We start from the raw sequence: 15,043 nt of genomic DNA, 5'->3' as shown, positions 1-15,043 counted from the left end.
CGTTCCCAGAACATTCCTGGATGGTCACGATGTTGAGTTCTTTAAAGGGTAGGGGGACGTTATTTGGTGGACTGTCAGGAAACATTCAGGACGTTCTGGGAACATTTAGGGGACCATTACTATAGGATGTTCCCACTAAGTCTCTACACTACATTTTAGTAATGTTTTCAGAACCTCTAGTGACATGACAGGAACCTTTAAAGGAACCAGTAACAAAAAAGATGTCACCCTCCATGATGCACCTTACAAAGTGCACCCTTATTTTCATACAAAATTGAGTCTTAGCCTTGGTAGTAAAACACCCTTCTTGCATAGCACTGAATGTACAGTAGTTTCTGTCCAAACCCAAGCTTGTTGTACTGTATTTTGTATCAGAACTAATTGAAAAAGAGTCAATCAGAACTATGTTAATCAAACAATGTGAGTACCAGACACAAACTGTAATTTGACGCATTCTCTTTTAATTATACTTTGATGAAACAAATGAACACACATTGCCAGGCAAGGTAATGTCTTTTTTTGACAAGATTCAAACGAGTCTTATCAGTGAAACCAAGCTCATCCCTTATTTTGCCCAGGTTCTGCGTTCGAACCTGGAATTATGTATTGTTTAATAACATTAAACATTTGTCAAACAAAAACACAGTTCCACAGTTCCATTGTTTCATTACATTAATTAATTGCTAATATGAATTGATTCATTAAAATTTTAATGTGATTCATTCTTTAAATATAAAAAATAAAAATTAAAAATAAAAGTAAAACAGGTCCATAGGACATCATGAAATCGGTCAGTTGAGGGGAAAAATCCCCACAAACTAAAATAAAGAAATAATAATAATAGTAGTAATAATAATAATAATATAGATATTCGATCTTCTCAAAGTATGTTTTAAAAAAGATGATTAAATTTAAAGTAAAGATCTGTTTCCTTTTTATTCCTTGAAAAATAAAAAATATTAATAATAGACTTATTTTAATAAAGTTAAAATGTTTATTTTTATTTTTAAAAATAGATTTTCTTATTCTTATTAATAATACTTTTTATTTAATTTATTTATATTATTTCTTCTGTATTAAATCTTTTAAGGAGTAAGGAAATACAATTATTACTGTAAAAGTCTATAATTTAAAAGGTCTATAACTATTCTAGTGGCATAAAGACATTTTGCTGTTGTAGTCGATCATCCTCAACATTTGATGTGTTTTGTGTTCCGAGATGCTTTTGTGCATATCACTGTGTGACTATTTGAATTGTTGTCACCTTCCTGTCAGCTTGAACCAGCCTGGCCACTCTCCTCTATACCTCTCATGCTTCTGCCCCACAGAACTGCTGCTTACTGGACGATTTTTTGGTTTTCACAGTATTCTCATGCTTTAGAAACAGTTATGCATGAAAATGCCAGGGCACTTTGACTTTGGCTATTTCATCATCTGAACTGAAATACCTAACCTCTCAATATTCAAAAGAATAGTCCTCATCTCTAGAATTAAATTGTCTCCAACCAACTGACCATATACTGTATAAAACTCTAGAGTACTGCCATGGAATCAATGCATATGACTGTTGCTAGGGCTCTGATTTCTTCCATCCATCTTGAAGCCATTATAATCTCAGGCATCTCTACTGAATAGACTGATAGATAATTAGCCTACTGATTCTGTAACATTTTGATAAACATTTTGCTGTAACTCACAAAACTTTATTGATCATTGAACTGTTTCTTTTTCTAGTATCACTATGTTTACTTTGGGGGCTGGAAGTAAGGAAGTAAGCCTGAACTGATCTGCTGATCTATGTTCCACTCAAATCCTTTTGTGTTCACGGAGTAGTCCCAACACTTATGTAGCTGACTTTGTTGGATGGCTACCCACACTCCCTTGTAATCTGATCCAATAAACTGACAACTTGACATATCTTAAATTGAGCAGGACCTTCTCTGCTTCCACCAGTGATGCACCTGGGGGTCTTCGTAGCCCCTGTAGCTTATCTAATTGCTCTGTGTTGAGTCCTGTTCATTTTCTCTAATGTTGTTTTGCAAGTTCCACTGTAATGCTACTCTAATGTCCCTGTAATTTTACTGTAATGTTACTATAATGTTTCTGTTTGTCATGGACTCATGGTTTTGGGACTCTTTGTGTTTGTTCTTTTGGTTTTCTGTGTTGCACTTCTGTTCAGTACTTTTGGTCATTTGATCATGCTCTTTAATATTTGAGTTTTTTCTTGGAAAGACTATTAGACTATTGGTTAGCTTGTAGTTCTGTGTTCCTAGGTTCATTCATTCAGAGACGTTTTGGTTTATGCTGGGTTGTTGAGTGGTGTTTTCTGGGTTTTGGTTTGCTCTGTTTCCCTTGTGTGTTCTTCACTCCTGTGTTCATGTGCTCCTCCGCTCACCTGCCCCACATTATTCTTGTTAGCCCTGCCCTGCTCTGTATTTTTCCCGCACCTGTCCTGTATCAGCCTCATCAGTCCTGCCCTGCTCCTAGTGTCTTCCCCAGCCAATCACTCCCAGCCTGCCCTTGTGTCTTTCCACCTGTTCCCTGTTGTCTATTAGTTCAGATAGTATATAAGTATTGGTTTGCAGTCACTCTTTGTTGGATCCTCTGTTTTGTCATGCCCAGTAAGTCTGTTCTGTTGTGTTTGTTGCCTGCTCAGTCGTTTCCTGTATTCAGTTCTACACAGCCCAGCCTGCTTTTGTTTTTGCCTGTAAGTCTCAGCAATAAGGAAGGTTTTCTTCAGCCCTCCTTCTCTGCTCTCTAAATTTGGGTCCACCTGCTCTGCTATACCTGACACTGTTATGTGCCTGTAATGTTACTGTTATGTTGCTGTAATGTTATGAAATGGGAACTAGGCAGACATAATGTATTCTATATTCTAACAGAATGTTGTAATGTGACCAGCTGGGAACCAAACAGAATGTTGTAATGTGACCAGCTGGGCACGAAATGGGAATATCCCTTTTAAGTGATGGAAGTTCTGTTTGCGGACGTTCCCCGATGGTTATCAAGGAAACTTTTTCCTCTTAAAAAGTCCTAAAGGGAAAGTTCTCAAATGACCTACAGAGAACCATATGGAAATGTTTTCTTTACATTCCAGAAGTCCCCTTTGTGATGCTGTGTTACCATAAAAGAACAAAAACAGAGCAAACATCTAAAGTCATGTAGAGAATGTACCGTATACCAACTTAGATGCAGTCCAGAATGAAACGTCCCCATGTGACTAATAGGGAACCATATGGGAACGTTCTCTTAAAGTCTGAAATGCCTTCTTTGTAATGTTGCAATGTGACCATAAAATGGAACATCACCCTAAAGTCATATAGGGAACATCATTATATGGCCAACTTGGACCCTCATGCGAACATTCTGATTAAGTTCTCATATGAGCAACAGGAGACTACATGTGAAAGTTCTGTTGACAACCCAGATGTTCTCTTTATGATGCTGCTATGTGACCATGTGAGTTTAACGTTCCCTAAAGTCGTATAGGGAACTTTGAATTGCAGTACTTTCATGACCAAAAGAGGACTTTTTAGGAACGTCTCCAATGTTCTGTAAAGGTTTGGGACATTCGTGACCTTTAGAGAACTTTTAGGGAACGTTACACAAGGTCCCCAGAACGTCCCCTCCTACGTGGGAAATAATCTCTCTAGTGCCCCCTGCGTTCCCAGATGATGACCAGTGGCAAAGATAGTTGTGTTCTCACCCACTAACACCTGGGACACACTGGATGCGTGAGCAGCACGTGTGCGTCACATTGCTTTTCATTTCGGCGCTATGTTAGAGCAACCACACAGCCCGCATGAGACGTGTGACTCATGCGAGGCTGCTGCGTTGCGTCATCTAGAGATTCAAGGTCTCACCTATTTTCTCTGCATGATGCGTGCGGTTCTCAGCAGAAATAGACAGGGAACACGATAGAAAGATAGGGCTGCTAGTGACAGAAGCGCCACAGGAGACACGCCTCCTGTGTGGATGCTGCAAGCGTGCGAGACGCTGCAGTTCAGCGACGCACACGCACTGCTGAGGTTCACGCATCCAGTGTGTCCCAGGCGTAACACCTCAGTTGGACAGGTGGCAGATACTGTACAAGGAATTTTTTCTATTGTTTTGCACTTTGTTTGTTTACTTAATCTGTGAATAACATCTGAGCTTCAATCCGATATACCGTCAGCAGAGAGGGCCACACTGTGGTACTTTATGTGTATTTGTTCTTACCTGATTAGGAAGCAGCTCGTCATATCCTCTGGTGCTGCCTGTAGCACAGCAGGCCATAGAAACCAGAGCAGAGCTGGGCAGGAAGTCATACACTGAACGCTTCTGAAACAAAACAAGACTGAGCTTAATGGTTAAAATCAACAATTTAATAATGCCACAGCTAATGGATTTAAACACAAGCCTTGTTACGTGTTGTTGTGAGGCAACAAGGTAAACCACTGAGCAAATAATGCTAAGCTAATATTCAATCATCACCTAGCTCTCCAACAGCCTATACTGATATAGAGCTTACAGTATTACAATTATTTTCTTGTTATTAAGGTGTTCCTAGGCCAGATATCACCATTCTGGGAATCCCTCAGGTTCTCCCAGCAGGAGCTGGAGTACATGGCTGGGGAGAAGGATGCATGGGCTGCCTTGCTTAGCCTACTGCCACTGCAACCCGGACCCCAGCTTGTGTTTGAAAATAGATTGAGGAAAGGTTATTTATTCATTTTCACTGTTCAGAATTGAATGCTTTCTCACAATTTATTGGTATTGTATGTGCTGTAAATGCTAATTCAGAGTGATCACTTCCTTTTGCTGTTGTTTCACAATACACCTTTCCACTGGCAATTCACAGGAAAATGCATTGTATTTGTCACAGAGGTTAATGTCAATTGCTATCATAATGAGCAGGTTGTGTGAAAAGCTGCAGACATCACGTCAAATCTAGTCAAGTCAAAATTTATTTGTATAGCACATTTAAAACAACCAGAGTTGACCAAAGTGCTGAACAGGCTTAAAATGTCAAAATAAATGAATATAAAAGTAAGTAACAAATAAGAATAAAATAAAACAGTAAACATAATTAAAGCTGCAAGCAGCGATGAATGGACCCTCGCACCTTGCGCGCATGGTATCGCCACTGGATGTTGGTTGACACATCTCTGAATTTTCAGGATTATCAGACACTGTGTGTGGCGCTGGAGATGACATATTGGAATTTGTCTATACATTTGATAAACTATGTGTCAATTAGGCTTCACTTCCTGTTGCCTGTGAGTGTAACAGAGTTAGAAATGACCTCTATTATGAATTTCTACAAAATAGATATGCTTGACTTACATATACATAATTTTAGAGCCACCCGGTGGATTAATAGTGCAACTGCATAGATAGGGTTCCTCTCCTTGCACCGTACATGCCTCATCAAAGAAAAATACTTCCAAGCTGGAGGTTGGTATACGTGAACAATGCTGCAACCAATGTTTCTATGTTTAATGCTTTAAAATTTGTTTTTGCAACAGTCAGTAGCACGCATTTTGACTGTAAGCACTAGTAGCATGTAGTCAGAATGTTATAGACATTTATGTGCAGGAATAGTAACTTTACTTTAGCCCTTTTATTAGCATGTTGAGCTAATGCTAGTTAGCTAGCCATGCACTTGCTGGCCTGCTCCCGGCTGTAATGTTTTCTCGTAATTATTTTAGATAGTAATTTTTCACTTTTTGTTACACAGATCTAAATACTTGTAGTTACATGACACACTGGTGACTGTGTGTTGGTGATTTTTTTTTTTTACCAGGTAGGCTTTTGTTAAATGTGGGTTTCACATATAGTTGTTACATGAAAACCTTGTAAGTCCAGCTTTGTGATTTATCATGTTTTGTGTGAAATGAAGGCTTTTGTTGTTTTTCATGGGCTAATAGTATTCCATATCCCATTTATAGCCCATTGTTGATTTGTTGATTTTAGAAGTATGTGGTCAACAGTATAAAAGTAAACTTATTTTTCTGTGTTCCCACAATGTTGATGTGAGGTTTTTGTACAACACCAATGACAAGTTGCACTATATAGGACACAAAATGGTGTTTCATTTATTGTCTATGGATACAATGTTTATTTAGAGTGTTTTAGAATTTTTATTGTGGATGTAAAAGAAAATTGTTCTTACTCTCTCGTTTAGGTGCTCTATAGGTAATCATACATTACCACTGTACAACCACATGTTTGTTTTACATCAGAATGTGTAGGGGAAAAAAGACTATAATAGCACTGTAATGTGAAGATGTGTTTTTTATATATTTTTTTGTAAAAATCAAAAAAGAAAAATACTTCCAAGCTGGAGATCTGCTTGCAGTTGCATGACACACTGTTGATGGTGACTGTGTTGCTGATTTTTGTATCAGAGTGGAATTTTCCATCTTTAGGGGTTACAAGTTGGGTTACATTGGGTCAAGCCTGGGCCTTGAGGTCACACTAATTCTTAAGCAGGAAGGAGACATTCTCTCCTCTCCTTGAGACTTCAGAACCCTCTGTGTCTGTTTTGGGGAAAGCAGAAACCTCTCTGATAAAGGGTAAATCAGCATTGCTATGGTTACCAAGGTCGGAGGAGGCTTTCCTAGACAACGCGGATAGATGAAAGAGTAGATTCTATTGACACAATCAGACATTCAAACCAGAATGTGCCAACAGTGACCTGAAGTTCCATGCAACATGACCTGAACCAACACAGGTAAAATGCAGTTCCGTGTTTAGAAACTAGTGAACCAATTAGACTAATTTTTCATATTGTATGGTGACCTGCTTAGGTTAAAGACTAAGGGTCAGAATTTCAGAGGGCAGAACGGAAAGAGACAGCATCCGAGTCGTAGATGACTTCGATGTTCGCTATTTCAGTTCTCCTTGATCAAGTGCTTCAATAAACATTTTCAGCTTTAAAACATCAAAGGCTCCTGCCCGCTTTTCTCCACTGAGGTGCTGACCATCGCTCAAAATATCCACAACAGACAGTACCTGTCACATAGGCAATACTATATAGTGAATTATTAATACAGCAATACATTTTCCAGGGGGCAACTGACATTGATACACATTTTCATGAATATTGGACATTGCATATAGGAGAAAAATATTACTTCCTGTGTCCACAATGTTGCACCAGAGAACACCCACTAATTATATGTCATGTTGCTGTATATCATGTGTAGACCACAGCATGTAAATTTAATGTAAATCGGATGATGTTTGTCACATGAGGATGACTTCCTGTTGTCAGTAGGTGGTGCTATAACTATGACTCAATAGGTTCCTTGCACTTTCAGTGCCAGGGACCAACGGTCCCTCCTCTACCTTGTGCCATTCCCAGTCTTCTAAAATGTATATCTGATAAGAAGAGAGGAAGGCTTGTAGTCTGGTTGTCCAAATCATGCTTTGACAACATCTCTTGAGAAGCTTGGATGTTAAGAAGTGCTTGGTGATCAAACAAGTAAAGCAGAAACATCTCAACAACATACACAGAAAAACAAAGCAGCAGCAAGCAATAAGCCGAGCAGACTTGACAGACTGCTTGCCATACACACTAGTGCCATCTTGATGTCAGGCTGTAATTGCAACAACACGTCATCAAGGTAAAGAAAACCACTGGCACTTCTGTTGGGTGAAAAGCTACACATACGCATCACAAAACCTGATTGTGGTTGCTCACACCTGGCACAGCACCTGTGTTTCAACACTATCCACTTTGAAGCAGTCATTCACATCTTGATGTACTGCAACAATATAGGCCAAGCAATTGCAAAGTCATGCTGTGACTTTACATGTACCATGAAAAGTTAACAGAAAATACAGTGGTTTCTTGAGTTCCTAAAAATGTTCTAGAGTTTCTGGAAGGGTTGTAATAGATAATCACAAGGTTCAGGAGGCAGAGAGTTACATAATCTAAAAAGCTACTCATAGCACTAGAAGGAGACATAGAGACATGCTAGCAATAATAATAGTATCATTAGCAGTAGATTTAGTGGTAGCAGCAGCAGAAGTGGGCACTCTAGATTCAAGCGTACCTGGATAGGACTGTGATCGTTGAGGGTCCCGTCCATGAACATGGTGTGAGTGACAGCTGGTATCAGAGGCCGAAGGCTGGGCTGGAAGAAGGCACCTACAGGCTCCTTGCCAAACCAAGACAGCCATCCTCCCTCCTCCTGACTGCCTGTATCACTCCTAGCATCTGACAGAGGAGAAGAGCTGCTGCACATCACATCAGTCACGTCAATAATGATGACAACATTGATTTGAAGACATGCAAGTTAAAATCACAAAGTATGGCTGCAAGATTCCAACTCATTAAAATGCTGTTAAATGAATGACCCTATTTAATTCCAGTGTGAATGTGGTTGCTAGTGGGTAATCATCTCCATAAAGGAAGTCCTCGCTGGCTTTAAATGTATATTGAAACTAATTCAATTTTTAAACAATAAAGTTTTTTTTCAAATGTTTTTAGAGTCAATTTTTATTTTATTTATTGTAATGGAAAGGTATGGCAAATGGATCCCAGGCTGTGACCTGCTGATCTGACTGTCGCCATTAATTCCACAACACTTCTGTGGAGGCTTGACTTACCTCATTCCACCCAACTAGAACTGTTTCCAGCTGAATAACCTTATTCCATTACTGTCAGTTAACAGCTGTGTTACCTGAAACTTGAACCTGAATTTGAAAGACCGCTACTTCAAGGAAAACAGTGGTCACTTAATGGTGCCACTGAAAAGATTGTGTGACTGAGAAGTCCAAACAAAGAAGTCATCATGCAGTTTTCAGCAATCCTACCTTTCTACTCATCCTATTAAACTATCCTTCTATATGTAACTAATATCCCATTACTTTATACATTGGATTAACCTCTCATACACCTGTGTCAATGGGTACATACTACATCAAGGAAATAATAATACCTTTGCATGTGACCTTAATTTGCTGTGTAGACGAACATTTGTCAATTTAAGTGTATATATGCCAGCAATCAAATAGGACTCTCACAGATTTGTACTCTGCTCTGACTGGCTAATAGTCAGTGCATTATAGTATTTGATTTTTCTGACATCAATTATCAATCTGTGATTTAATTCAGTGTAAGTAACATATGACATAATGATATAATTTTACCACTAACTAACTCCCACCTTTTTTATTGTGACGCTCTTATAATTACCAGGAAGGCAACTTGACTGAGAATGAGAGAGAGAGAGAGAGAGATGGATTTCCACATAAATTATTCTTTTCTATCATTCAGGCTTTGTGAGGTCCAGTAGTTTTTGATTCCTGTTCATTAAGTTCCCACATTTGTTGCACATTTAGTTGCTCTATCTAGTTGTTATACATTTAGATATGAGGGAAGAAAAGGAGATAATTCAACTGTTAACTTTGATGCATAGTAAACTTTTGTGACTGGCTGTAGGACTGAAATTAGCAATTTGTAAAAGTTGTTCTCGTTATTTGGACACAGCAGTTTTTAGTGTTTCATTATTATTCACATAGTGTGCATAACAGTCAGAGAATAACAATAACAGTCAGAGGGGCGTATACGTCATGTCAAAATGCAGTGTTCCAATTGTAGAGATGCACCGCTACCGATACTGATATTGGATATCGGTCCAATACTGACTCAAATAGCTGGATCGGGTATCAGTGACAATGGGCTGATCTGGTATCAGATACCATAATTTTAATAAATAACAATGCAGTAAGTTTATATTTATGTATTTATTTGTTATATTTTGTTTTACAAAGTTAGGAAATCAATGTTTAAGTCAAGTCTGATGTTGCCTTACACATAAAAGAATGATCCCAGTCTCTTCTACACAGTGAGGCATACAGCTTATTAATTAAACACTGGAATCAGATCGATACTCAGTATTGGCCGATACCCAAACCCCAAGTATCGGTATCAGTATTGGGACTGAAAAAGTCAGATCGGTGCATCCCTTCTTCCAAACTACACACACAATGCTGGTGTGATTGCTTACCTCTGCTGAGTGAGGTAATGCCCAGCCTAGTCACACAGACATTTTGCAGCTCCTCACTGCTAATGAATAGCTCAGCCAACACATATAGGTCTGACCTCAGAGAACAAGCCTGGTCAAGCATGTACTGCAGAGCCGAGCCAGGCCAAACCACACCACACCAAACATAACCAACAGGATCACCCCAACACCATGCAAAAGTGGACATGTGACCAGAAACAGACGAACTGAAGAAGGAAAAGAAACAACACGAGGGAGAGGAAGGATGGGAGGATGATGAAGATGTGTAGATGGACAGGACAGATGTGCAAACATAGAGGGAGATAAAGTATTAAACATGCAGCATGATGATGTAACATGGATCAGGTTGATGGGATTAGGGAATCAAGTGGACATAATAGCACAATCATGGACATATAATTATATAGTTGAAACAGATTTGTATTAAAAACACATATTTGAAATGACAAAAAAAAAAAGTGCGACAATATGAAACATGCATGTTCATGTTAGATGCAATTATGTTAAAAAGCAGAAGGAAGCACAAAAAAGAAGAGGAGAAAAAGAAGATGCGATTTAGTGTCATTCCCAGTCCTTAGAGATCGATCAGTTCTTCACATACCAGTAGACTTTGCAGTGTTTTGTCTACATTGTGCATTTTCAAGCAGAGCATTGAGCAGAGTGGAGCGAGCCAGCAGGTCGGTCTCAGTACCTCGCACCAAACTGGTGATTCCCAGACGGTTTACAAAGACATTGTCAGTAAGCTGACTGCCGGTACAGAGATCAGCTATCACATAGAGGTCAGGCCTGATGGCTCTGGCTGCTGCCAGCATCGCCTACAGGGACCAACACATAAAATACACAACAGTTAACCTGGATTAAGTCCACCAGAGCTAAACGTGTCAATAAAGTGTTTAACCCAAACCCATGATACAAGCCCATGATTACATAGGACTTAACACTATTTTCATTTGCTGCAGTAATCTTTGCTGCTTCAGCTCATTAATTGATGATAAGAAGGGCCCATGTTGTCTCTCTTTAGGCCCAGATAAACATTTTTCAACTGTGCTCCAAAACTGTACATCTGCATCTCCAAGGTGCTAAATTCCAGACACACTGTGCCACTGTGGTTAGCCATGATGAATCACTTTCAGCGACAATTTGTATAATATTTGATTCTCTCCTTCCACATTTTAGAGGTTCTAGATGAAGTGCATCAAGGTTTTGGCCTCTACAATTTAAAAAAAAGTGATCCAGGCAATACCTGTGTGGAGCATTTTAAAGGCACAAGGTGATTCAGCAGACAAGCATTAAAATGGAAGCAGAATGTACTATCAACATGTGCTGAATCATTAACTAAACTCTGGCACTAGTTCACTTAGTTTACCCTTTCGAGCCCCATGAAATTTTCGCTACAACAGCTATCAAATGGACATTGAAATGAGATTTTTTGAAATATCTGGTAGGGGACATACAGAAACTTACATTTTTTTATGTAATATCTAGCGACACTATATAATATTTTATTGAGTTAGAGTTATGAGATTTATTCTTTTATATTTCACTTCACTTTTCTTCATGTAGTTTTAATTCATTATAATATTATAGAGACTGTGTATGTGTCTGTGTGTCCTGTCCAGAGGCTCCCAGACAACTAAGAAGACTAGGTAAAATATTCATAACACATTCATATCAGGATCTCCACATCAACACCCGTCAGGACCATATGAGCACACACCGCCACAACATGATCATCAGTCTCTGCCATTTTACTGCCATGAAACTAAACCCTTTGTATGTTTTTGTGTACACCTCAGTTGGAGAATATGGACTTATTGACTGTTTAGCATCAGTAGTAAATTATCCTCTAAGGCGGATCAGGCACTCATCATTTTTATTAATCTTGTGCTGCTGTTAACTAACACTAAACATTTCAACCAACCTGGCTGCACAGCCAAAGCATACGTCTCCTATGCTCACACTGAACTGAACTGGCTGCTCATGATGTGGCAGGATTAGCAGTCATTCTTGGCTCAAGGATAAAAGAAGCGTATTATAATTAATATAATTTAATAAAACAAGACATGCTCCATGTAGAACCTTTAAAGGACAGGTTCACAATTTCCCAGTCTGAAAACAACGGTCAGGTCATATGAACACTGAAAGAGGTTTCCCTCCCTGTAATCATTCCTCCTGTTCATATTGGCTATTAAAAGATCCCCTTCAAATATGAGAGAGAGAGATATACAATACTTTCCATCAAAAGTGACAGTTCCCAATCAGATCGCACCACATCAGAAGTCGTGCCCCCACTCCTGACCAATAAGATGACGTTGCTGGTGTTAACCTCGGGTGGCTGTGGCTCAGGAGGTAGAGCAAGTCGTCTACTAATTGGAGGATCGGCATTTCAATTCCCAGCTCCTTCAGTCAATATATGGAAGTGCCCTTGGGCAAGATACTGAACCCCATATTGCTCCCGATGGCTGCGTCAGCACCCTGTGTGGTAGCCGCCATCGGTTTGTGAGTGTGTGTGAGTGAAAGGGTGAATGTAGCTTGTAGTGTAAAAGCGCTTTGAGTGGTCAGAAGACAAGAAAGGCACTATAGAAGTGCAGTCCATTTACCATTCATTTTACCTAACCAATCAGACAGTCTGGAGGTGTTAACTTGAACCATTTAAATGATGTTTGGGGGAGAAGGATGTCCAACAGTGAACATTCATGATGTAATGCAAAGTAGTCCATTGAATCTTTGACAATGAATGCAGAGTAAATGTGGGAAAACCTAAATCAATAGACTTAATCTACTGAAATGTTAGTAGAATTAGTTGGGGAAAAGGTCCAATTATAGCATTGGGGAAAAAAACAATACACAATAGACAAAACAATAGACAAAGGTAGTGAAAGGTGAAAGGTTAACCAGAATTAACAGAAAGCAGGATAGCCATGGAGGTGATCTGTGGGAAGGTCCAGAGACAGTTCCTCTTCATGTTTAAATTATTTTAACGTTTTAAAGACATTCTAATTTATAATAAAGCTTACAAATGCACACCATTTTTAGGGATAAAGCATACACATACTACGCACACACACACACACACACACCCAGCAGAATATTCATGATTCTTTAGTTGCTGTGCTTGAATTATTTTAGATGGTTTGGCTTTAACTGTAATTGGTTTAATTGGTTTTGGGATTCTTTTGAAGTGTCTTTGGATTGTATAGTTTTGTTGTGTTGTTTTTGTTTTCTGCCATAGTGTACTGCCTACTGGACGAAAAGTGCAATAGATTGGATAATTAACCTGATTGAGCAGTAGGACTGACAGCTGGAATAGCCAACCCTCAGTCGGGGACAGGACACCGAGGAACCATGCAGCTACCAGGAAGTAGGAGCTGCAGGTGGGAGGAGGGTGTTTGCAAGGCCATGAAGACACCAGTCGAGGGGAGGAATTGAATACCCACTTGACACTAGTCATGGAGCTAAGCCAACACTGGTGTCTACGGGCCAAATTCTACAGTTCTTGAGAGGAGGCTGGAGCCTTGGCCCAGGCAAGTGAGTACAGTTTTAATGATACAACAGACATGCTAGTGTTGGCCTAGCTACAACAAAGTTTAGTAAACAGTAGCAGTTGTGTTAGCAATAAGACATTTGGTGGTGGATCTGGCCAGTCTTTCCTGACAATAGAGCCATCAAGGGAGTGCCCCATGGAGCTGGGTCAGGAAGGAACTACTTGCTGTAGAAGAGGGTCTGCTTGCCGGCTATGAAAGTGAATGAAATGTCTCAAAACATGGAGTATAATATACCACTGACTGGAAGACACTGATTATGAATGTATGTACATATAACTACTGTTATCTGTATCACTGAGTCAAAAACCTCAAGAGGAGAGAAGGAAAAAAATCCATGCAAATTAGAGCCCTGAGACTGAGGAGCCTTGCTCATCCAAAAAGGCGCAAAAAGCTGAAATCACAGGCTTCACTTCCAATTCTGGTTCACACACATCTACAGATGCTCTATATAAACACAGGATAGTCAGTCTCATTCTTGCATTAGTCTAGGTCTGTCTGCATTTTTCACAGTCTGTCTCTGCGACACACACACATACACACACACATACAAAGAGGTTGATTTCATGCTGTGAGTAAGAGGTAATTGGGAAAACATACAATATAGGGTGGGAAGATTTAAGGTACTGAAAGGTGAAAGGTCAACAAAAGTAAAACTATAACAACAGATGAATGGCATGGCTCAATCAATACAACAGCAAGTGAGAAATGTGAATAATAACAATGATTCAACCCAGTCAAGGACAGTGACACAAAATAAGGCAGTTAATGAACTTCCGTCCTCCTGATGGCATTCCTGATTAGGAGTCATTTTATGGGGGTGTGATGGAAGTACACAAGTTTTCAGAGAGGGCCTTTCATATGCAAGATGCCAAGACATGATATAGCTGGAGTTGAGAGGCGAGAGTCTGCGTAGTAACGTGTCTGTCAACTTAAGGGGTGATACTGACATGGATCTGTCTGCTTTCCAGGCTCTCTTGGACCATGCCATACAATCCAACATGTCTGTTATGACATAGAGTACTCTAGAATTGGTTGCACAAGTGATCCGTAACCCACAAGGTGGCAGTATAAGAATGTTGGAAAAAACGTTAAACAGCGAAATCATTAAGAAAAAGAAAGGGTTTCTGTATGTTGTAGAGAACCCTGATAACTAACTGTGTTTTGCCATCAGTGTGGCTCATCTGCTTTATCCCAATTTCACTGATAGAAAAGCCACCGTGTGCGGTAGAGAGATTCCGAATACAGTGGGACTGACAGTGGTGACCTTTAACAATAACCACCAAATCTGAATGGACTTTGGATTGTAAAATTGTAGTGTTTTATAGAGGTGAAGGTGTTCAAACCCTCTCTAAATTCCAAACTGATTCCCTGAGAAGACGTAAAATGCTGTTTTTGTTTCTATTCCAAAACCACTACTACAGCACTAAAAATCTCATAGCCTTTCCTTTCTTCTAGCAGCCATGCCTAAAGCATTTTTGT

General features: G+C 39.5%; 1 protein-coding gene across 5 annotated transcripts in view; it reads right to left on the bottom strand.

Moving 5' to 3' along the window:
- Positions 1–15,043, bottom strand: part of LOC122972458 (glycogen debranching enzyme-like) — a 75,774-nt gene that overhangs the window by 29,911 nt on the left and 30,820 nt on the right. For 4 of the 5 annotated variants that reach the window (XM_044339576.1, XM_044339578.1, XM_044339579.1 and 1 more), the window contains 3 exons: positions 10,711–10,834; positions 8,043–8,206; positions 4,219–4,320 (listed from right to left, as the gene is read on the bottom strand). In XM_044339576.1, the coding sequence (XP_044195511.1) occupies positions 4,219–4,320; positions 8,043–8,206; positions 10,711–10,834 (390 nt within the window). The remainder of the gene's footprint in view (positions 1–4,218; positions 4,321–8,042; positions 8,207–10,710; positions 10,835–15,043) is intronic. The other variant, XM_044339577.1, reaches the window with a different exon arrangement.

This window comes from Thunnus albacares, chromosome 21 (assembly GCF_914725855.1).
Source record: "Thunnus albacares chromosome 21, fThuAlb1.1, whole genome shotgun sequence".
Lineage (NCBI taxonomy): Eukaryota > Metazoa > Chordata > Actinopteri > Scombriformes > Scombridae > Thunnus > Thunnus albacares.
Note: the sequence above shows the minus strand (reverse complement) of the source record. Positions and strands in the feature narration are given on the sequence as shown.